The sequence below is a fragment of the Neodiprion virginianus genome, chromosome 2 (assembly GCF_021901495.1).
Source record: "Neodiprion virginianus isolate iyNeoVirg1 chromosome 2, iyNeoVirg1.1, whole genome shotgun sequence".
In the NCBI taxonomy this organism is placed as follows: Eukaryota; Metazoa; Arthropoda; class Insecta; order Hymenoptera; family Diprionidae; genus Neodiprion; species Neodiprion virginianus.
Genome location: NC_060878.1, coordinates 39,317,182 through 39,338,313, shown reverse-complemented (window position 1 = coordinate 39,338,313; position 21,132 = coordinate 39,317,182). Strand labels below are relative to the sequence as shown.

At 42.0% G+C, this 21,132-nt stretch overlaps 4 protein-coding genes and 1 long non-coding RNA gene across 8 annotated transcripts in view; 3 read left to right on the top strand and 2 right to left on the bottom strand.

The window, feature by feature from the left end:
- Positions 1–21,132, top strand: part of LOC124298115 (adenylosuccinate lyase) — a 35,519-nt gene that overhangs the window by 11,934 nt on the left and 2,453 nt on the right. The window contains exon 1 of one of the 2 annotated variants that reach the window (XM_046749741.1): positions 19,280–19,411. The exons of the other annotated variant lie outside the window; for it this stretch is intronic. The gene's annotated coding sequence lies outside the window, so the exon portion shown is untranslated. Of the gene's footprint in view, positions 1–19,279; positions 19,412–21,132 lie in introns of those variants that run through there. 2 annotated transcript variants of the gene reach the window in all.
- LOC124298117 (uncharacterized) lies at positions 8,077–12,077 on the bottom strand. 3 transcript variants are annotated; one of them, XM_046749745.1, is made up of 4 exons: positions 11,613–12,077; positions 10,707–10,930; positions 10,451–10,636; positions 8,077–9,055 (listed from the first exon to the last, which is right to left on the bottom strand). In XM_046749745.1, the coding sequence occupies exons 2-4, from the start codon at positions 10,794–10,796 to the stop codon at positions 8,834–8,836; spliced, it is 498 nt and encodes a 165-aa protein (XP_046605701.1). In that variant the 5' UTR covers positions 10,797–10,930; positions 11,613–12,077; the 3' UTR covers positions 8,077–8,833. The 3 variants fall into 3 exon arrangements, with proteins under 3 accessions (XP_046605701.1, XP_046605700.1, XP_046605702.1); XM_046749744.1 differs by having other exon boundaries at positions 11,708–12,077; XM_046749746.1 differs by having other exon boundaries at positions 11,904–12,077.
- LOC124298122 (uncharacterized) lies at positions 13,955–16,775 on the top strand. The gene is made up of 3 exons (XR_006906729.1): positions 13,955–14,920; positions 14,986–15,915; positions 16,018–16,775. It is a non-coding gene; the product is annotated as an uncharacterized LOC124298122 (long non-coding RNA).
- LOC124298121 (uncharacterized) lies at positions 16,820–18,531 on the top strand. Its single transcript, XM_046749750.1, has 3 exons — positions 16,820–17,250; positions 17,351–17,509; positions 17,584–18,531. Exons 1-3 carry the CDS (start codon positions 17,197–17,199, stop codon positions 17,824–17,826), a joined length of 456 nt encoding a protein of 151 aa, XP_046605706.1. The 5' UTR covers positions 16,820–17,196; the 3' UTR covers positions 17,827–18,531.
- LOC124298120 (protein snakeskin) lies at positions 17,939–20,611 on the bottom strand. The gene is made up of 4 exons (XM_046749749.1): positions 20,412–20,611; positions 19,235–19,441; positions 18,986–19,105; positions 17,939–18,914 (listed from the first exon to the last, which is right to left on the bottom strand). Exons 1-4 carry the CDS (start codon positions 20,460–20,462, stop codon positions 18,813–18,815), a joined length of 480 nt encoding a protein of 159 aa, XP_046605705.1. The 5' UTR covers positions 20,463–20,611; the 3' UTR covers positions 17,939–18,812.

Sequence of the window (21,132 nt, the reverse complement as noted above, 5' to 3'; positions counted from 1 at the left end):
AGTAGCAAAATTCTAGCGATCTGAGGACCGTAAGGTAATTAATAACATATAGTGAGAAATATTTGTAGTCGAAGAAAAATTTGCAATTAAAGAGCATGCTGGAGAATTCAAATTTACCGAATTCATCGTTTCCCTTGAATCGGAATTGCGCCTGTTACTTTCCGGCAAACAAATCGGGCTGCCCGAAGGTCGGTTCACCTTCGCAGAAGTGGAACTGAGAACGATCGATCAAATTACTTAAAAATCACGTATAAATCGTTCTCTAAAAATTTTTCTGTCAAATTAAATTTTACAAGGCTGGTCATCGGTCACTATTTTCACTATGAATCATTTTATACATCAGTTTAATTTAAAGTTTCGAGTATAAAAAATGTGGTTGAACAATTTTTTCCCATTACAGTTATTGTCCACTTGTCTTTCATTTACTAAATCTTGTGTACAGTGTTACATTTTCATAATGCGAAAAAAGAGAATAAAGAAAATAAAAAAAAAAAAAAAACAAAGAAACAGCGATATAATTGAAAATAGGAATACTTCTGATGAGGCGAATAACACTGTTGGTAGCACTTGCTTAATTACTACGTAATACTTAACTCTGATCAGTTACTTTGGAGTCGCGTATTTTACGTCTGAAAGTCACTTTTCACTTTCTTGAGACGACTTAACTGCTACCAGCCTTGCATTATTTTTTTTGAATTGGTTTTTAGTGAGAAAATGTTATTGTACACACCTCAGTCGTTCAAAAGGTGATGTGCAGATAGATGCGATCGATTCAACCTTGTTATTCCTTTGAAAGATATTCCTTTGAGACGTGCTTTCACTGTGGCTGAAACGGCAAGAGATTAATTTTCGTTTAAATTTTTACCTCTCTTATACGCGTAATAATTTTGACCTGAGAAACTCACACGAAATCGTTTTTTATTTCTAAACTCGACGGAACCTGAGATTCTTGATCGATACTCGAAGCTGAGACGTCGGTGTTTTGGGTTTGGGGAATGTTTATTTTTTCCGAACTTCGCGGAGTAATGAAATTCATTGGCATGGGTTTTACGGAGCTTTTTCTCTTCGACCCTGTCGAGCCTCGGTCGACTTTCCCAATTGCGCTATACTTTCGAATGAAAACGCGTGAGTTCTTACGGAACATCAATCACAGATCGTTTTTGTTAATTTCACTAATTACGGGTGAAACGTGTGAATACCTTTCTTGTTCGGCCGGCGCTTCTGAAAGTCTGGGTGACGCCGCCGAACCGATGACAGTATCATATTCCTCGACAATAACTTCCTGCGAGGCATTTCTGACGATGCTAAAACGTCGGTGTTAAATCCTCAAGCTCTAAGCATTAAAATCGAGAAATTAAAATATCGCGAAACTCACTCTAGACTTTCTTCGGTCGTTTCAACGTTGCTCAAAACTTCGGATGATGAAGATCTTTGCCTCGATGGTGCTTCCGATTTTATTTCATTCAGAGTTCCAAGTAACCTGATACCTTCATCCTGAACCTCCGCTTCTTCCGTACCTCGCTTCCCATTCAAAGTTTCGCGTTCATCCTGAATCGCGACGTTAACTTTTTCGGAGCCTTCAACGTTCGTTCCCTTCTCTCTTTTAGAAAATGGATTGCAGAAATTGAGTTAATTTCATATCCATCCGCGCGATAAAAAAATCCTTCGGAGACTCACGTCTGCCCCGTTTCCGTATTCTGGCACTTGTCCGTGACCACGATTGGCTTGGCCAATGGTGTCTGACATTTCTTGTTCTTTCTGATACAATGCGTCAATGTCGTTCTCGTCACCGGGTTTGGGAGGCCAGCTTTTTGCGCAATCAAACCAGCGCCGTGCGTCGGACAAGGACCTCGAATGCAAAACCTCAAATCATTTACCGAATCACTGTAATCAATGGTCTTACACTCACGAGTTTCGTAGACGCGCGGTGGCTTTTTGGCAATTACAAGCGTGGACTCGGTTGCTTCGAAACCTGAAAATCAGACCGTCGTGTTGTTAATCATTGCGATTTTTAGACGTGATTAGCCGTCTTCGTTTCGTACTCGAATTTGACTTTGGTGAAGTTCCTCTTTCCACTAGAGTCGGGGCTTTCCAATTGGCTGGTTGACTTGAGTCTGAAGTGAACCTGAAGACAACGAGGTTAAAATTTTTTTAAATATTCTGTAAGCGCGATTCCCTGAGAGACCGAAGAATTACGTTTTTGTGATAGGGTTTTGCACTCACAGTCGTAAACTTTGAATCATTGCCAAAACCGACGGACAGATTCCTTCTGGCGAGTAATCCAGTGCGGCCGAGCAAACTGGGCATGGCTGGAGAGTTTGAGCTGGTTTCTCCTCGACGGCAGCAGTTGCCTGAGAACGGTTGATGATACAGTACCTGTGTGCAAACCGCGTGCGACGCGCATCAAAAGATTCTACGCACCAAAGTTTCGTGATCCGTGAGTTCCGCTGATTCAACATCCTCCGTTTGAGTCTCTGCCGACTTCACGTAGCCGTTCGACTCCGGATCTGTCGGACAGTCGACGTACTCTCGTCGGGGACCAACGCCTATTCGATTGCTACTCCTTCGGGTGACCAAGTTTCCAGAATGACATGATCGCGTATTGTCCCGACTAACGCAGGTGGAAACGTCGTGCGCAATCGGCTGGACAAGAAACAACGAAGAACTTGATTAAGTTGGACAGATGCTCGGGTCATTGTTGTACACGCGTTTACAACATCATGATGCAGTTTGCTAACGTTGTAAGATTTGCTGAATCTCGATTGAGCCTCTTCACTGTACTCGTCGTAAGCTGGTTTCCGGTAGAGTAACGTCAAGCTTTTACCCGGGACGCACGGCAGACACTTGCTCTTTGAATATGTGTATCGCCAGTACCTGTACATATGGATATTGGTGATCCAACGAAGTACTTTTCAACGCTTGAAAGCTCTACGATCGAGCCTATTGAACGGAGTCAAAAAACTTGCATTATCATTATCATCGCGTCGAGGAGGAACAGGAGGGCTCCGATCAGACATAAGATGATTAGGGCCAGCACCGCGTCATTCCGCGATCTTCGGTAGAGGAAGAAGTAGTAGACAACCTGAGCTGCTAACATGAACAGGATCAGGCCGAACAGGTCAACGAGAAATATCTGTTGAGAGGGTCTTTGGTACTTTTTGGGTTTCTAACGGTTGCTGATTTGACGATAGTTTCAGTCTTATACTCACTGGTAGGTCGGGCGTCAAAAATCCGCCGATTTGTCCAATGGTGTCGATGCCCATGATAATTGTGAACGTTGCGAACATCATTACTAAAATTATCGAGGTTACGGTGCCCAGTGGATTTCCCAGCCTTATCCATATGAATATTGTCAGCGAGAGGAGCATGATATCGATGATCTATTCAAGAGTAAAAATGCTCTTTATTTATTAAGGGTTTGGTCCGGCTTGCAGAGATGAATATATATGAAACGTTTCAACCAGGATCTCATTATCGTAACTGTAGTTGATCATTTTTCGTACGAGTTGGATCAGCCTAACAGGCCTTAACGAAATTGGGACTCTGCTTTGACACCAACGCCGCTCTTCCGGGGGCTTGTTCGCGTATGATGTTTGTGATTCTGGTGGGCAAAGAAATAAAACAAGGTTATCGAGGTCATCTCGAATCATTCTCCTCGTCTTAGCGATCCTGAAGTAATTTCAGGTGATATAACCATCCTACATAATTCCGGAATTGAATATTAAGCGATCTTTTATCACCTGGAACATCGTCGCCGGACATGTTTTCTTCCATGTCGTCGAAGGGTTGAAGAATGTACTTGGATTTATAATCTACTGAAAAATCAATTCTCGTTTGATTGAATAGAAAGTTTGACACTTTTATGACGTTCTTCGACATTCGATTTCTACTTTATTTTTATTCCTTCACTTTCTTTTTTTTTTTTAAGCTAAAGCCGATCAGATTGCCAAGTTTCACGTGTTTGCTCAGTATTACAGTTCTTTGAACTAGGAAAATTCTATCGTTATACACATAAACTGATTGTCAGGTGTATTTTATTCAATCATCAAACTGCTAATATACAATATTTACAATCTGAATCATAAGGCAAACGTGCGTCAAGGAGTATATCTATTTTTTCGTCGGTACCTACAGAAAACCGTGACAAGCTTAAAAACTTAAATTGCGATCTTGAGGTAAAATACAGCTTGTACCTCGGATACTCGTCCAAATAACGCGAAGGCTTATTTCGGATGTTGATAGTGTCTTTTCGAACTTGGTTCCCGGCTCACTGTTCTCTGAGGGCAAAGGTCTGTCGCTGACGTAGATTCCGTACACGAGTTTGGCTGGATTGCTCTCACGGTGGCGGACGGTGCCGAGCTGCAACCGCACCTGAATTTTTTTTGTTTAACGTCATCTTCTGATCAGTACAGGACATGTTTCAAGAAAAATACCACGACCACCGTAGTGAAAAAATCGAAATCTAACTAACATGCCGAAGCCTTGTGCGAGGTGTAGAAACGTTGGACACATCCCGAAAGTATCTTGCCTACCACGAATTCCATGTCCGGGATCCCAGTTGCTCGCACACACGGGACATTTCGGCATTGTCTGCGATGGTTCCTCCTTCATGTCGGCCATAACCTGGGGAATGGACATCACCGCTTTTTCAAAGTTCCCGACGAATAATCGTTGCTCTTGAGAATATTGGAAAACTTGCAATTAATCGGCACACGTACCAATGACTCGACGTCCGATACCATCTTCCGTTGCGGTGGTTCCGTTTGCACCTCGATCATCCTGACGCGTACACCGGACGGTGCGTCCACCGGGCAATCGACGTATTGTCGACGATGCCCAACCCCCACCCTCCGGAATTTGTGCAGGTTAACCAAGTCGGGGTGAGATGGTCGTTGGTAGTCGCTGATGCTCGTCGTCACGTCGTGAATGCCATCCTGAGTCACGCAGTTTACCAAACTTCAGGTGACGAAAACTTATCCGAGGAAGTTAGACTCCCGATCCGATTACTTACGTCGTAAAAGACTGGCTCGGACGTCACGACTGCCCTCGGTGAGAAGTCGTTGCTTCGTTTGTAAATTGTGGTTACATCGTTCGCCGGAGGACCGAAGGAACACTCCTCTACCCTCATGCAGGATTGACGCCAACTCCTGGAGAAATGGCAGCGTAAAACAGTGTGATTCGGCGTTTTGTGTTACTTACAGAATCATTAGAGTTATGTCCAGGAGAAACAGGACTGCCTCGATTATGCACAAGATCATGACCGAGAGGAGAAGGACATCCGGATGCGCCAAGTACAGCAGGATGTAGACGCCCTCCGCCGCTGCGGCGAACATCAAAAATCCTATTACGACGAACAGGAACATCTATTGCCGAGAAATTATTGAAACTTGGTGGATATCTTGATCTGTATGCGCAAGGAGGATCAAAAGTAAAAAGTAACGGGGAAAAAAGTCAAGTTTATCTCACCGGCGCGTCGGGTAATGTTCTTCCCGCTATTTGGCTGATCGTGTCGACGCCGAGGATGAATAGATAGGTCGCGAAGAGCGTGATTAGAACTATGACAGCCCCGTCCGTCAGCAGCTCGTTGTGTCTCTCCACCACCATGTAGATACTCAGCGCTAATAGACCCACGAGGATGAGCTTGTTGGGTGGAAATTCGAAACTTTAAACCTCGATAGAACTTTTGGAACTTTGAAACGAATTTAAGTAGATGCGAGGAGTTGGTTTAATGCGGTGAAAAAGTATGAATAGATAATTCGCACTAGCTCAATGGTTCTCAGAGGCCTTGATATTTGATGCATGCGGCCACACCAGCATTTTGGTCTCTCGGAAACTGTCTTGGGGATTTTCTCGCTTTTCTTCACGTTTGAACATTCGTTGTCACTTTTGAAACGCACCGTCGATGAGCAACCTCTCTCTTGACCTTCTGTCGGAAAAGAACGTGAAAAGGATATCATTCATTGTCAGTCAAAGTCCCATTTGGAGTTGATACGACCACGAAAACAAATATCCGAAGCAATATAGGTTGAGTGTGTGAATTTCAAGTAAATTTTAGTCGAACTAACCCATGACAGAAAATTCCGATTTCGGTCCTGTCGGTCTCCCTCGCGATGCCTGCCTGAGCTCCTGGTCTAGTCGATATTCTCTCAACTTAACTTAACTTTGTGATATTTACTGAATAGAAATCGATCAACTGCTTAAGGTATTCAGAGTCTGACATTGATATAGCGATGACAGGCCGTTTCTTTTGTCTTCGTGAGATTGGTTGCCAAGTTGCAAGATGCACGTGACTATACGATTTGACATGTTTAGGATACTGATCGGTAAATTGATTCTTCTTATCATCAACATCTTGTACGAGAAATCGCTGTTACTTCATTACGCCGTGAATTTTTATTCACGTCAAAGTAGATGGGATACAAAAACGAGTAAAACACTTTATATACGTAAGGAGCAAGCCGGATTTGGAGTTGAAATTTTGCTGCACTTTAATAGCCGTAGAGAAATATGAGTAGGACGTCGAGGAGATACAAGACCGCACAACTGCCTGACAGGCAAATAATCAACAAAAGTTCCCAGGATGATCTTCTCGACCAAATAAAAAAAATACTACCCGCAGCTACCAGGAACGATAGAGTGCCAACAACACCGAAAAGGAACATCTGAAACAGCGATACGCTAGTTACACCGAGCCAAGAGTTCTGTCATTTTTAAACAAGAGTGGGCTAAAAAAATTTCCAGCCAAAACAAAAATGCGAAGCAAAACTAGTGGAGAATTACCGGTGTGTCGGGTATCGGATCGCCGCCAAACTGGCTTATGATATCGATTAGAGCGATGAACAGGAAACTGCCGAAGAGAAAGGTCAGTAGAATTGCTGCAACGTTGTCGAAAGGAGTTGGCTTCTTTGAAATGGACCACACTGTGATGCCGAATAGAATCGCGACGATCAACTGATTGAAGGAACAAATTATAGGAACGATTGACTTCTCATTACAAGTAAGAAATCACTCACGAATTGAAATATTCGAATGGGTTTTGCCATGGGAAGGGTTATGTCGTCGTCCGATGTGCCCATTGACGGTGCGCATCCCTGTCTGAGAGTGGGACACGATGGATTCATTATCTTTGTTCAAGGTCAAACGTGATTCGAAGACCTGTTTATCTGAATTATTGGTTTTTTTTCATTAGCGCGACACACAATATAACGCCGATAAACCGATGTAATAAGACTGAAACATTTCCTATTGCACTTACACACTCACTCTCGACAACGTCGAAATCTGACGTTGAAGACATTTTGCAAATTTTGTTTACTCTGAAGTTTTCTTGAATCGATTTTCCATCTCTAGCGATGTGTAATTTAGCTTTAGGGGGGGGGGGGGGGGGGGGTAATTGCGTGTGATTTCCTGGTTATATGCAGTAGTAAGACTGAATGTTAAAAGTTCACCTTGAAATGCAAATCTGAAACCGTTCAGATTCAAAATTAATCTAGTCCTGGAAGCAAATTGGCCTTCTTTCGTATAGTTTCGTATCAATAACAGCTCAGTTTGTTCTAAAATTGTTTTTTTTTTTTACTCTAGCCGAGCAAAGTGCTTCATGTGATACAGTAATTATTTTCCCGGTAATTTTGTGATGTTAATTAACATTATTTAGAACATTTTCCATATTTTCATTAAAATTTTATTTATAAACGCGTGGGTATACAAATATCTACAGTAGGTATTATGTAAAATATGATATATATATGTATATGTATGTATATTGTATAATATATGTATTATAGCGCGTTGTAGGTCTTGTAATAATCGAGATACAATGTGTAGTATAAATACATACAGATTCAAACATTAGTAGATAATTATCATGCATTTTCAGTACGTCGTTGAACAGTGGAACATATTACGACCCTTAACGTAAGGCACAATTAGGCATACCGTTATAGGATTTGGACGAAATTGTTGAACGTGCTACGTTGTAATAATAATAAACCTGTATAAGTAAATGATCGAATCATATTTTCTTATATTAAATCGAATCTACCAATATTTCAGTGCTCGAATTTTCGTTTCGTTTAAAACGTGAGTTCTGAAAAGGCGAGGGAATTAATTCCAAATAGCTCGGGATACTCAATGTTCAAAAGTGCATCGACTTTCTTTATGGTTATCCGTGCACTGCAGTTGTACTATGTGAGCTCGATGCGAAAACTAGCGACATGAAAATGAAATATGTAAAATATATTAATAACTACGATTGATACATACATCTGTTGTATAGAGTTGAAAGTATATGGCGCACAGCGAACAATTATTACAGTTATGGACTAGTTATCGGTTGTTGTTAAAACTGTCGAAACATTCCAAGTGAAATATGTCGTATGAAATTTACGGCTTATACGTGTAACAGCATGATGCAGGGATAAGGCAATATAACGTGTGTGATAACTCTGAATTATGGTAACTAACAAACCTATATTATTAATAAATAACAATTGATGAACAGATTAGTGATAATAAAAGAGGAAAAACGATTTTGAACACTGGAAATTAATTATAAATTGTACACCTACAAGCTATTTAATACATTCATTAATTCATTAATTATACTGAAAAACGGACTAATTTAGAGGTATAAACGGATAAGAAAAAAAAAAATCTTTGGCGTTTTTGGCCAATGCTCGTCGTCGTCTGAGACTATATGTTTTATGTATAAAACTCGAGTCTCTTTATGTAACGTCAACGTCCGTGTGTAACGTTGAATATTGAAGTGTATAACCGAAATCTTTTTTCTTTCGTCATCTTCTTCTTTGTTTGCTGACGTTGTTCATTGATCGCTCTACAAATACTGGTGAGTGATGTAAACGTCGAGGGCGAAGACCGCTGCGTCGATGAAGACGAATACCGCCCCCGATATCAGCATATCCATGTACTGCTTGCTGGCGAAGGTAGCGTTGTTGGACACATCGACGTAGTTTCCACGAAACTTTCGCCAGTTGTGAACTATCACGCTTCCGGCAACGACGAAAAGGAAGGCACCAACCGCGGGAAATAAGACAGCCTGAAAATTTCACGAAAAGCAAGAAAAGCAGGATTAGGATCGTGTCTCAAGCGCCGCACAAAGGATATCGCTCTTTCGGCTGTTCGGTGTGAACGACGGCCTAAAGCTCGCGTCTTTATGCTCGCCTAAGCGAAAAACTGGGTCACGTTAGGTGGACTCGTATGCCTCTCCCTACGCTTGCTCGATTTTCTTGTATGCATATGCCTGCTCATAACCATTTCAGTTTAATAGCACGCGGTTCGGATTATCAAACAAACAAACATGGCCTGGTATGGCTGTAGTGGGCTAACCGTACGTACCTTCGAGGAAAATAAATTGCATATTGCTTTACGACCTGGTTGCATCCGGCGCAGAACTGATGCACTTTGACCGCATATTGCAAAACGTTAACAAATCGTCGCGATAAGTTCAGTCAGTAAAGTAAGCACAGTTGTGACTCATTCGTGGTGTGATCGTCATCGCTGATGAGTGCCTGTCGTCGGATCCGAGGGCACGTAGCTAACCCGCGAATTTTCGACGTGCCATTGTAATGATGTGCCAAATAAACGGCGCCTCATAATTGAGACCGAAATATGATGTAATTTCGTACCGAGAGCCACACCTGATAAATTATCCCAGTTGATTTTGAATTGGTAGGAAACTCAGGCGAGTTGTATAATAAGAGACTGTGGTTGAATAGCGTGTAATGCGTATGGCATCTCATCGTAGGTACATGCATATTACAGCAGTTGGGTATGCCGTCGAGTATTGAATCATATATTCTATCTCGAATGCCTTGGAAAGATGAGAATTGACACACGTGCAAAACGGGTTTCCTTATGTACACTTAATACGCTTGTTTGCTTCAATATCGATTCTATTACAACTGTCTTACTGTGGAAAGCAAGTTTTAAGTCACAGTAAATTTCATGACGGTATCATTTAGTGTTCATTCACGTACATTTCATGCATTTGCATAAATATGTGTATAACTTCACAGCCGGTATGGTGGCGCAAATTGTTACTTTCAATTCTTCAAGTTTTGTACATTTTCTAATCACGTAAGGTTTTTTACCCACTCGACAATGTTACCGAAGCAGTAATTATCGACTTTGGCAGAATCGGATAAGTTCAATAGCTTTGAACGACTGAATATCTGGGATCTTTTACTGAAAAAACGAAATCGGAAAATGAAAAATTGATAAAAATTGCCAACGGTTTTTTTCGTTCTCCCATTTTGCCCGTAATGGAGGACATGAATAGTGTAATACAAAATATTGAGTAACAAATGACAGACGTTGCATGTATGGCTAGTGAAGTGAGTTCAAACTTGCAATTGTGCCTATGTACTCGACAATTATCACCGAGTGTGTTACGCAAGTGTGAGCAGGTATAATGACAGTAGCGGTTATTTACCGTTTTCTTTGGTATACGATCACCCATGAGGTATCCGACAATGATGATCATGTTGATCAAGATATATCCGGCTATCGGGACATAGATTATACCGACATCGTCCAATTTCATTAGAGTTTTGTTGCCAATCCTGTGAAACGAGTTGAACGGATCAACGATCAGACCGATCGCAAAGACGGCTAGAATCTGGACAAAGAGAAACAGAACCGATTAGAAATCACTGCGTGTCAACGCAAAGTATCGAACGCTTGCTTACCACTTCGAGGATTTTCACGCCGATTGGAATAAGCTCATTTGAGGAGCTCTCTTTCGACTCCTCCAAATCTGGAACGGGATCCTCGGCCATCCTGACCCTTTGGTGTCTTGCCTTGCGTTCCTCCAGGTTTATCGATTTATCGATCGTTTTTGCGAAAAGGGTCAATCCGTCGCGGTTCGAGCTCTTCCTCGACTATTCGGGACAAATTCGCCTGCCGCTTTCACCTGCAAAGACCGTGTGCACGGTAATTAGATATCATAATAATTCAAGACGATGCCCTACGTGAACGCACTAACTCGAGTCTCGCAGGAACACTAGAATTTCAGTTCATCTATGACTACCTAAACCTAAACTTATACCCTGCTACGTGGGGCTACTGCTATGCCCCTTTATACTACGGTGTCAAATTCCCTCGTACTGGACACCCGTCGGAAAAACTGTTCCGTTCTCTACGAGCAACGAACTCAGTGATCACGCCTCTCGTATAACGCGGTTCAAAACGCTGTGTTTTGTTCCCGAGTCAACAGTTGATCGCTTCAAACGTTCGACCATCAAAACCCAGGCCGGAACAAGTTCGCTAGCTGTTGAACACTTCGAACCTTAGAGGCATCTCATGCACGAAAGAATTGTAAATTAAAAGCGGTAAACGTTCGCGCCAATAATGTTTCCGGAGTGGTAGCTTATAATTTTAAACCGTTTAAAACGATTGTTTGTAAAACATTAAGGCAAGTTTTCCCGACAAACTATTGTGCGTCAACATCCATATCCCGTTTCCTGTTCATAGTCAGTGAAGACGAAAACGTTTGTCATGATCGCGACGTTCTGTATACCTAATAGATTTTAAAATATCTTAAACGCGACACACCCGTGGCTTAAAACAGTTTCACGTTGTGAGTTGAAGCACACCTGGAACTTAAACTACGGGTAGCTTTCACTGAAAGTTTCCCCACAGCGTGAAAATCGCAGCGTGTTTTCACTGTAATCCATGATCAGACCGGTACCTTGGAAGACACTGGGCGTAGTTTCGGCACTTCTAAACTTCTCTGGAAGTGAACTCCGGACAGTAATGAGAGGATCGCATTCGGCGGTGCAGCGAGCCGTGGATGGTCGGTTGTACGACCTAAACGTGAAAGGGCCACCAAGTTTCTCTGTGTTCCATACAACGGAATCAACGAACCACAGCAAAGCGAAACTCACCGAGGACCGAGTGTTTAACAACACGACACACGCGAGACTGAACCCAGCAGAGCGTCGATCGGTTGCAGAAGGCTGCACAACTTTGACTCACAACTCCCCTCGACACTCGGTTGTGCCCTGCGCCGTCAGGCCTGGACGAAGTTTTCCGCCACCACGACCCGCGTCCGCCGACCGTGTCGTCGTTCTCATCGTGCACGACTTCTTTATTCGTAATTACTAATTACACTCGGAGAACCACTTTATTGCAACGATCGCTATATCAGTGGGTAGGTGTGGCATCAGCGTCGTCAACGAATTTGCAATTTCCTTCTCGATGCGTCATTACCACGCTCGACTTACACGATAAAGCGAATTCTGGTTCCGGTTGTTCCTGCTTGTTTGCGACTTTGTTGATAGTTTTCATCATCGGAGTCATTCGGTTGATGATCGACTAATCTGCCTGCAGGTTGGGAAACCGATTGGCTCGATATTCACTCTTTTGGTTTCTTTGTTCACCGAGGTAAACGTTGGAGTGCTGGGTCAGTCAGATTACTTGGTACCTAGACTTGGCCATTTCCTTTGACACGCACCTACCTACTGCCTATTTTCTAACTGTTTACGTTCAATGCCCGAGCACGTATTCCGTGACCCACATGGTTTGAATGAAAGCTTGTTGAATCGGTCGGCGTTCTCTTGCGCGTACTACGAACCGTAGGTGTATTGCATAGAGTAGCACGCAACACGCAGTGTGCGGGAAGGCATGGGTGATAGTCCGATGTTGTTCTATAACGGTAAAAGTCGTTGGCTGCATGAATTCCCGAAATATCACGTGGGCCGAAAGGCATTAGACGAAGAACCTGCAGCTGCACAAATCAAAATGGTTGTACAATGTACAGTTATTACACACACTGGCGGTATTCTACGTCGGTATAATATGGAATTTCGTTTAGACAATCGCATCGATCCACGGATTGCGCAATCGGGCTTATGAAAACGGCGTGTTCGCGGAGGAGGTGCGGTTTCCTCTCTACTTCTCTCTCTTTCTCTCGTTCGCCTATCCGATGGCCAAGGTTACGTTTTACCAAACACCAGTATCGATTCACTCGTTAGAAACTAGTTTCACCAGCAGAGATTATTAACCGATAGTAGCAACAAAACCCGCGTGCTGCATGTGTCATGGGGGGATCGATCCACCTGTCCCCAATTCAGCGCGCCCTTATTACTGCGTGAAACTTTTAGTCAATCCGCGAATGAACGAACTGCCGTAACCAATTCTCAAATTCTCAAATTCATTTCATTTCTCAGATTTAGATTTAATTCAACTAAATCCAATATGAGATTGACTGCTGAAGCTAAGCTCGCGCAGTTGATGTCAATTGACACCACAACAAACCCGAGAACTACATCGTTCCGGTTAATAGCTAGAGAAGCAATTAGAATGCCCTTCATGGTGTCATGAATGAGATTCGACCCCTGTCTTGCTTGTTGAATTGACCGAATTTTGAGAAGGACGTTGGAGGTAAAACCGTAATACATCTCTCTCACGAAAATTAGCAGCTATGAAATTCGCACAATTAGGCTCTTCTTACAGAGAAGTCACTTACTATTTATATGAAAGTCGCGAACCTAGGTCACCATCAATTTGTTTATCATGTTCACGATCCTTTTACACCGGCCCTTTGATAGTTTGTGTAGTAAATTTTTGGAATGCCAGGTGCAAAGCAATCGGAATTTTTTTTATTCATCGTTTCAAACAATACGGGACAACTTTACCAAAGGATCGATGAACCTTGTGTCGTTCTCAAAATGCAAAACGTTATATTCACAACTTCGGACCTGAGATGCATTTTTAGTCAAGTCACTCGCGTTAATTATATGCAGCAAGTTCTGTCTTTGGACTCTCAGGATACAGAAGATCGCTCGGCTAACTCGGGGTCAAGTCGGGTCAGGAAATTACGGCGTGGGTGCTCGTCATCCGGTACTAAGAGCGGTCACGAAGTCAAGTAGATCAATTAGTGCAACTTGGCGTCGTCAGAGGTTGCGCCCGCCTGGACAACCCCGTATCATACAGTCTGACGGTGTGTGATCCGCCTAGGTGGCCACGTTGAAGAGGATCGTATTTTTGCTTGCACTGGAATTGTGGACTCCGCTACTCGTCATGACAAGAGGAACTTAGCGCCACTAAAGAATTTCATCTGATGCAGGCTTGAGACTAGCTTACAACTTTTGTCCCCAGTCGTCACCTCGATTCTTGAATTTTCTAATTAGCGTGTCGTCAATTATAGCACTTAGAGATGCCCCAGTGACCCAGTTAATAAAGTAGCACTAGGTACTGTATACAATGCGTTTTCCAAATTCTCTCCTCCACTTTATCACCTCGCATTATTCAGTTATTTTACAATAAATACTTCGTCATTCGTCTGTGGATCGTCATGACGTTGGTCAACCGAATCTTCGACCAAGGCTTGCCTCGCCCATGGAAACGCGTAATGGACGAAGTCGATCAACAGCACCGCGGCATTGATCAGACACGAAATGGCCAAAATCAGTTCTTGCCACCTAAAAATCCCAAAAAATCAGGCATCGAGACTAAAAGACATTGCGAATCAGCAAAAAGCATCTACAACGTCTTACCCAATTGTTCTGGCGTCTCCTACTACACTGCTGAACCACGATGCCCATTGATATATCTCGAACACCCCGCATATGAAACTCACGATGCATCCCAAGCCGGCAAACACCATTTCCTACACTTGGCAAGATTAGTGAATGGGGTTATAATGCGCTTGGAGAAGTTAATTGACAGGTTTATTATGCAGTCAAGTTCACAGTTGGCTTCCTTTAGAGATACGTGAGACGAAGTACTCACTATGAAAGTATGTGGACGTCCCATCGCGCTCACGGATATTTCGGAGAAGTTGACGATTATGTACCCGCTAACAAATGATGGTATCAGGATCCTGATCCAGTTCGGATAAAAGACGAGGACTGGTTGGACGTAGCCATAGGAGGCTAGACAACAACAGCACTAGGATCAAGTAAGAAAAACAAATGTCAAATCTGAGGGGGAGTTGATCCATGGATATATTTTACGTTTTTTTAGCCATTGAGGGTTATCTCACCAAGGAAATAAATTTGCACGCCAAGGATACGTTCATCAATCAGTCAAGACTTCCACGTGCAGTTTTACTCCGAGCACCCCATTGACACATTCTTGAAAGGCTGATAAACTCGTTTTATTCATTCACGAAGGATGCACCAAAAAAAAAAAAAAAATGTTACGGGACGAAGGCAGGAATTATAATCAGCTGTCGAAGATTTATTACCGCATTGGCATGTGAGTTTTGCAGAGGTTCAGTTTTGTTTTGGCGTCGAGTCGGCTTGTGGCAGGCGCGAACGATAAGTCAGGGTGACGGACCTTTACGCAAAATATTTATTCTGTATAGGTATGGAACAGTATTTTTTTCCAACATACCCGCATCGCGTTTCTTAACAGGCTTTGTAAAAATGGTTGCGAGGGCGTTCGAGCTTCTGAAAAATCCCAACTTCGTGCTGAAGATTGTAGAGCTGGTATTGTGCTCGAAACCATGACTCTGCCCAACGTTTATTTCTATACTGTTCGCGAAATTGACAATCATTTGTAATTTCTTAACAGGTCCTAGTCCTGGTTGGTTTCGTCTTGGTATTGCTTCAGGATAGATTCACCTGGCCAAATAGCTTGACGATGGTATTTTGCATAGACACAGGAACCTATACGATCATATTGATGGTTATTTTGCTAGCCTATGTGCTAGAGCAGCCACATCAGCTGATCGTTAGTTTACAGTAAAAAAAAGAATGAGCTCTGCCGGAAGTGGAAACTGCAATGTTTTATAAAAGAAATTCTTATGAAAGGAATTGAGGTTCACGGTTATTGGCGTCGTCGTCTTCGTGATTGGCAGTATCATGGCGTTTCGTAACTACGAAGAAGTGCAAGATGGGTCAGACGGGAAAGTTTCAATGCTCGATTTCCATCTGGGCATCATCCTCTCGGGTTTGTTCAGGCAACGCAAATATAATAAACAGTAAAAGTATTGTCAAGAGATGAGATTCTCGATGAAATTGCCAATATTCTAAACTGCATTTTCACTTTCAGTCACAGCTATTGTCATGGTCTTCGACACATTCCTCGGCATGAAATATATCGGCGATGTCATGAGCCGAGACTGAATTTCAGTACGATGCTGGACGCCGACGATTCAATAATGACTGGTTAATTTTTTTCTCTTGAATGATTATTAATGTTACATTATCATAGCCAGATACAATGGAAACAGTAAGAAATAGAAAAAGCAAATGTTCGGTCAGGAATGTTTTTTACTTATAGACATATCTGAAGATCTTTATTTCTCATTATCTTTGAAGCATTTATGGAGCATCAGGTGGTCTCGGTGTATCGCGATTTCCTCCTGACCCCATCTTCATCCTCGTCCTCATCATCGTTTGAGCTGTGCGTCTCAATTACTTTTGGTGTAGAATTGCATGTCAGGTCCAGAACCATGGTGATGGAGCATGCTTAAAAACTCAATATTATGTAAATACCATCAACTTTCTTTAAAATAACGACCAATTATTCATCTGCTTACCGTACATCCAGAAAGCCAACATTCCCTCGGACACGTAGGAGTAGGGCTTTCCATCTTTCGTCTCTCTCTCTTGGAAGACGAAAACTCTGAGCACCATCAAAGTAGCTGATATGAAATTGAGGGCTGCTCCCAAGCCCGTGAAGAGAACGGACTATGTTAAGAAACAATGTCACAAGAAAATGAATGGTCAAACGATTTTACGGTTCTTACCACAAAATACTGCGGCTTTCCAGACAGTCCAACGCATATCAGTGCAATTGATATTAAGGCGTAGCCGATCGTGCTGACGACCAAGAGCGTGAACACAGGAACGTTCCAGTAGCTCATTCGCCAATTACTCACGAAGATAGAACCAACGGCACAGAGGCCCTGCAGCAAACGTATAATATTTTGACCACGTTCAATCAGTGTCCGAATCGCATTTACGCGATCAGTAAATGCGTATGCTTGCGCCTTTTACTTACGGCTTCGGTTATCTTGAATCCAATTAGTCCGTAGTCGATGAGCTCAATTATTGCCATAGCGGTAAATATTGCACCTTGCAGATGTACTTTTAGGCTAAACTTCGACGCTGTCAGTCTGTTTCTTCAAATTTTTTAAACGATTTTAAGCGACGTAACATAAAGACGAGATCGCGCCTTCGTGGAACTTAAAAGCACGATTGGAAGCTTTGAAAAAATTAACTACAGATGCATCCGATCTTTTTTCGCGGTAGCAAGTACTGCACAAAGCTACTGGAATGGGTTAGAAAAAACAAACAAGTGGAGTTATTTTATTTCGTGTCAAGATTTCAAAGATTTCGCATTTCGAAATTTCCAAGTCCACATCATATTTCAAAAATAGATTACATGCTTCGTGTGCATCGTCTCTGCGTGTTACATGGAGGTAGATTCTTGGCCACGAGGGGCATTCGTCGTAGCATTGACGTCATGTGGCACCAGTCTCGTGATCAGTACCGTCTTCATCGTGTCCCACGCGACAAGAAACGTCCACGAATTCACCGTACGTACGAATCAGCGAAAATATTTTCTCGGCTTTGTTACACGAACTACCAATGCTGTGACATTTTCTTTCAGGAAGCCGTGTTCGACGTTTTGTGTATAACAATTTTGGCCGTTGGAATTTGCGTGTCAGTCAAGCAGCGGAGCGGTAATAAACTCGACGAGCTCTTCATCGGCCTTTTGGCTCTGAACGTCCTCTTCTTTCTCTCGGACTTGGTCGTTTATCGAATAGTATACGACCCCGTTTTGTGCTGCTGGATAGCGGTGAGGCCATTGGTAAAAACCGACGACGATCAGAATGAGCGCAACGACGATTAGCTCCAGAGAAACCGCTCCAAATATTTGACCAACTTTTCTAATAGATATATCAAGATCATACCCATCACTCAGAATTGCGCGTCAATTTAAATGGGTTGATATAAGTCGAGAATTTTATTCGTGCGTCAGCTTTATTTTAAACTCAAACACGCGCTCGGGTTTTTGGTATTCATGAATATACATTATATAATGTACAAAAAGATGAAACTGTACAAGTTTGAACACCTGTTCAGCTATCGTGGAGTACATGAATTGGCAGTCTTATGCGACATGTTTGATCGAATGACTCGTTACAGAACCCCACGCCTATCAACAAATTGTGAACGAGGCGATTGGTACATTGAAAAAGAATGAAGAAAAATATAATCGGGTTGTTATAATCATTAATTGCACTTATCATACGTAAAATAATACATATTATATACCTACATAATATAATGTAATACCTATAGATACTCAAATGTGTGTATTATAAAAATATTACCATTTCTAACTTGTACTAATATTTTGCATAACATTTCGCGACAATATATAATGTTTTATGCAGGTGCGATAATTGTCTGATAAGTTATCAAATTGTCGGTAAACTTTGACGAAACGTCGTGTCCAGTTGAAATGAAATTAAGTGAACTTGGAAAATCGTTCACACGCTATATCAAATTTAAAAGATGTATAACTCGAAACCTTTATACTCGCTTATAAAAATTGTGCAAAAATGTGTGATGAAACGAAGCAACGGTGATGTTTTGACGGTAGAGAGATCGTGCACGTATACATCGTGAAATATTATGATGACGCAAAACTTCGGAATAGATCGATTTACTGGGATCAATTTTCTTCTAAAAAGACTGCATATATGCCTACTTTGCCGAGAGCCTGGGGATGATAATGAAAATGTGAAGTCTGCAAACTGAATGAAAAAAGACGGCGAGGTGTTTCCGTTCTTTTACATAATTGAGACATCATCGTCGAGGATCATTTCTCCTTTAGTTCAAAACTTCGTTTGCGTATTCGAGTACCGACAGGACGAGGTCGATAAGGTAGGCGGCTCCTTCGATCACACAGAGTGACCCTAAAGCCAGCCCAATCTGTAATTTTAAAGAATATTTGAATCATTTATCAGCTTTTCCTAAATTTTGCCAAGTTTATCTAACTTTACCTGTCTTTCAGTTGACACGTGCAAGTACTTGTGCTCGCTTTGATACCCGTGCCAATAATGCAGCGCGATTGCACCAACTGCGATGAACATGAACATTCCAACGAAATTCATGATGATTTCCTGCAAAGAAATAAAATTTTTTGGAGTGGCAATGGTTGAAAAGTCAGAGCCAGCACAGCTGTAGATTCAAGGATAGGATGGCTTGGACTATGTATAAATAAAGAGACAAATAATTGGCACTGGATTTACCACTAGCGATTTAGTGTGGTCCGTATTGCCGAAGCAGAAGGTGATCGTAACAACGAGAGTGTAGATGAAGAATCCAACGAAGATACCCGATGCCACGATTTCGACATCCGGATTCTTATCCTCGTTCAAGTTCCATGTTCCTCCAACACCGAGGAATTCGCCACCGTATCCCGTTCGGTAAAGAATAATGATGATCAGGTTGATCACCTGCGATAAATTGATTTTAGTTAAACGCTGCCCAAATCCTTTGATCAGTTATTAATCTGTCCGTTAATCATGTGGTGGTAAAGCTAGTATGCTCATTGTCAGTTATGATAATTGAATATTATTTTTCTTCGACTATTTAGCGACCAGGAAAATTTTTATCGGCAACCGTTTAACACATAAATTGCATATCGGTTTTTCATTTACGTTGACATAGTTTGCTAGTCGGTGCTTTGAAATTGAGTTGCTGGTTGCAGGTGTTCTAAGGCATTGAGAGAGTGAAATTGTGAATGTGCGTTAATGTGTCATGCGTTATGATATCGCACTGTACAAACAGTGGTTGCTTATCGCTTGCCGATATGGAGGAGCAAAAATGATTCACCATCGAAGTTGCAGTGTTTTCTACATTTTATTTTTCATCTCAAATCTTCAATGTTTAATTCGAACTAAACGTAGACTCTGACAGATTGATGAATCCTACCATCCGTTAAAAAGTATCCCACATACTAGCATTGCGGCTAATCTATTGGGATTACTTTAATCTGTTGAGTAAATTGCTACGATTGACTTGAAAACTCGAAACGTGGATTGACCGAAGAATACCATGAATCGAAACGGCCATTTCATTCCAAACCGAATATTTGTAACTACAAGTTGTTCACTGATTATTGTAGATATCAGACACGGTTGACTCATAGTACTGTTAAAACCTGTACGTGTGACAAATTGTTATCTCAGATTTTCCTCAGGCTCAGCCAATGATAGTGACTACTATGAAAAATTTCACTTTCTTGAATAGTACAGCAGACGTTTTCGAAAAGTGATCTTCATCAATTGCATGACTTTTATTGTGAGTCTTCAGGGCATTTATAACACTTTTAGACCTTTTAAGGTTTGAGGTGTCAGTGGCAAATGGAGATGATCGCAAATTCTGTAACGAAAATTTCAAACTCTTCAGCGAAGGTTTCCTCACCAGTTTCAGCACTTTCAATACTATCCCGCCGATCGTTTGTATGGACATCATCTTGGCGGATGGAAAAAAGACAGTCCGGTTTAATGTGACGAATGAATGAACCGAATTTGACCGGATAACTAAAACCACACTGCACTACACTGTACCGTAACTGATCAAAAACAATGGGTAAAAGACATCTGCTTTGCACGCTAGCTGGACTCGATACAAGACCAAGCCCTGTTTATCTAATCTTACAAAAAGCCAAGCGTAGCGTGGATGAAACAAAAAGTATAGTTGGGCGCAGGCGCGATTGCCGCGGTGAGATTCCCTTATCGCTTATCTTTTGATAATTCAAATACGTGTTGGAAAATGAGCAGGTGATACGCTTGTCCCACTTTTCACCGTCGTTGAAAGATACCTGTAATTTGAATTCCATTAAGCCTGTCTCGGCTTCAAATTCGTCTCAAGCAGCCATCATATCCTTTCGTTATTCCATATCCAGCCAGGGAATCACAGCTAACGCCATCAAACCGGTCATATTGAACCCCTCGTCTCATTATCTCTCGATCAAATGATTCATGCTCTATTGATAAGGTGAGGTAATCCCGAAAGTATGTTGGTAATCACGTTTCCAGGAATTCATTTACTATTGGCTACCTGCTCACGGATGCACAATGGATGACGAACGCAACGATAATAATATGATACTACGTACGCTACAACTGTCTGCCTATCTGTA

Bases quoted from the DNA above. Each gene is read 5' to 3' on its own strand.
- LOC124298117 (XM_046749745.1), bottom strand. From the start codon at position 10,796: ATGGCCGAGGATCCCGTTCCAGATTTGGAGGAGTCGAAAGAGAGCTCC. The intron at 10,637-10,706 runs GTAAGCAAGCGT...CTCTTTGTCCAG, and splicing joins GCGTGAAAATCCTCGAAGTG to ATTCTAGCCGTCTTTGCGAT. The intron at 9,056-10,450 runs GTAAATAACCGC...TGAAATTTTCAG, and splicing joins ATCGTATACCAAAGAAAACG to GCTGTCTTATTTCCCGCGGT.
- LOC124298120 (XM_046749749.1), bottom strand. From the start codon at position 20,462: ATGATGTCCATACAAACGATCGGCGGGATAGTATTGAAAGTGCTGAAA. The intron at 19,106-19,234 runs GTAAATCCAGTG...ATTTCTTTGCAG, and splicing joins ACCACACTAAATCGCTAGTG to GAAATCATCATGAATTTCGT. The intron at 18,915-18,985 runs GTAAAGTTAGAT...TTAAAATTACAG, and splicing joins ACGTGTCAACTGAAAGACAG to ATTGGGCTGGCTTTAGGGTC.
- LOC124298121 (XM_046749750.1), top strand. From the start codon at position 17,197: ATGCATCCGATCTTTTTTCGCGGTAGCAAGTACTGCACAAAGCTACTG. The intron at 17,251-17,350 runs GTTAGAAAAAAC...TTTCAAAAATAG, and splicing joins GCACAAAGCTACTGGAATGG to ATTACATGCTTCGTGTGCAT. The intron at 17,510-17,583 runs GTACGTACGAAT...ATTTTCTTTCAG, and splicing joins GAAACGTCCACGAATTCACC to GAAGCCGTGTTCGACGTTTT.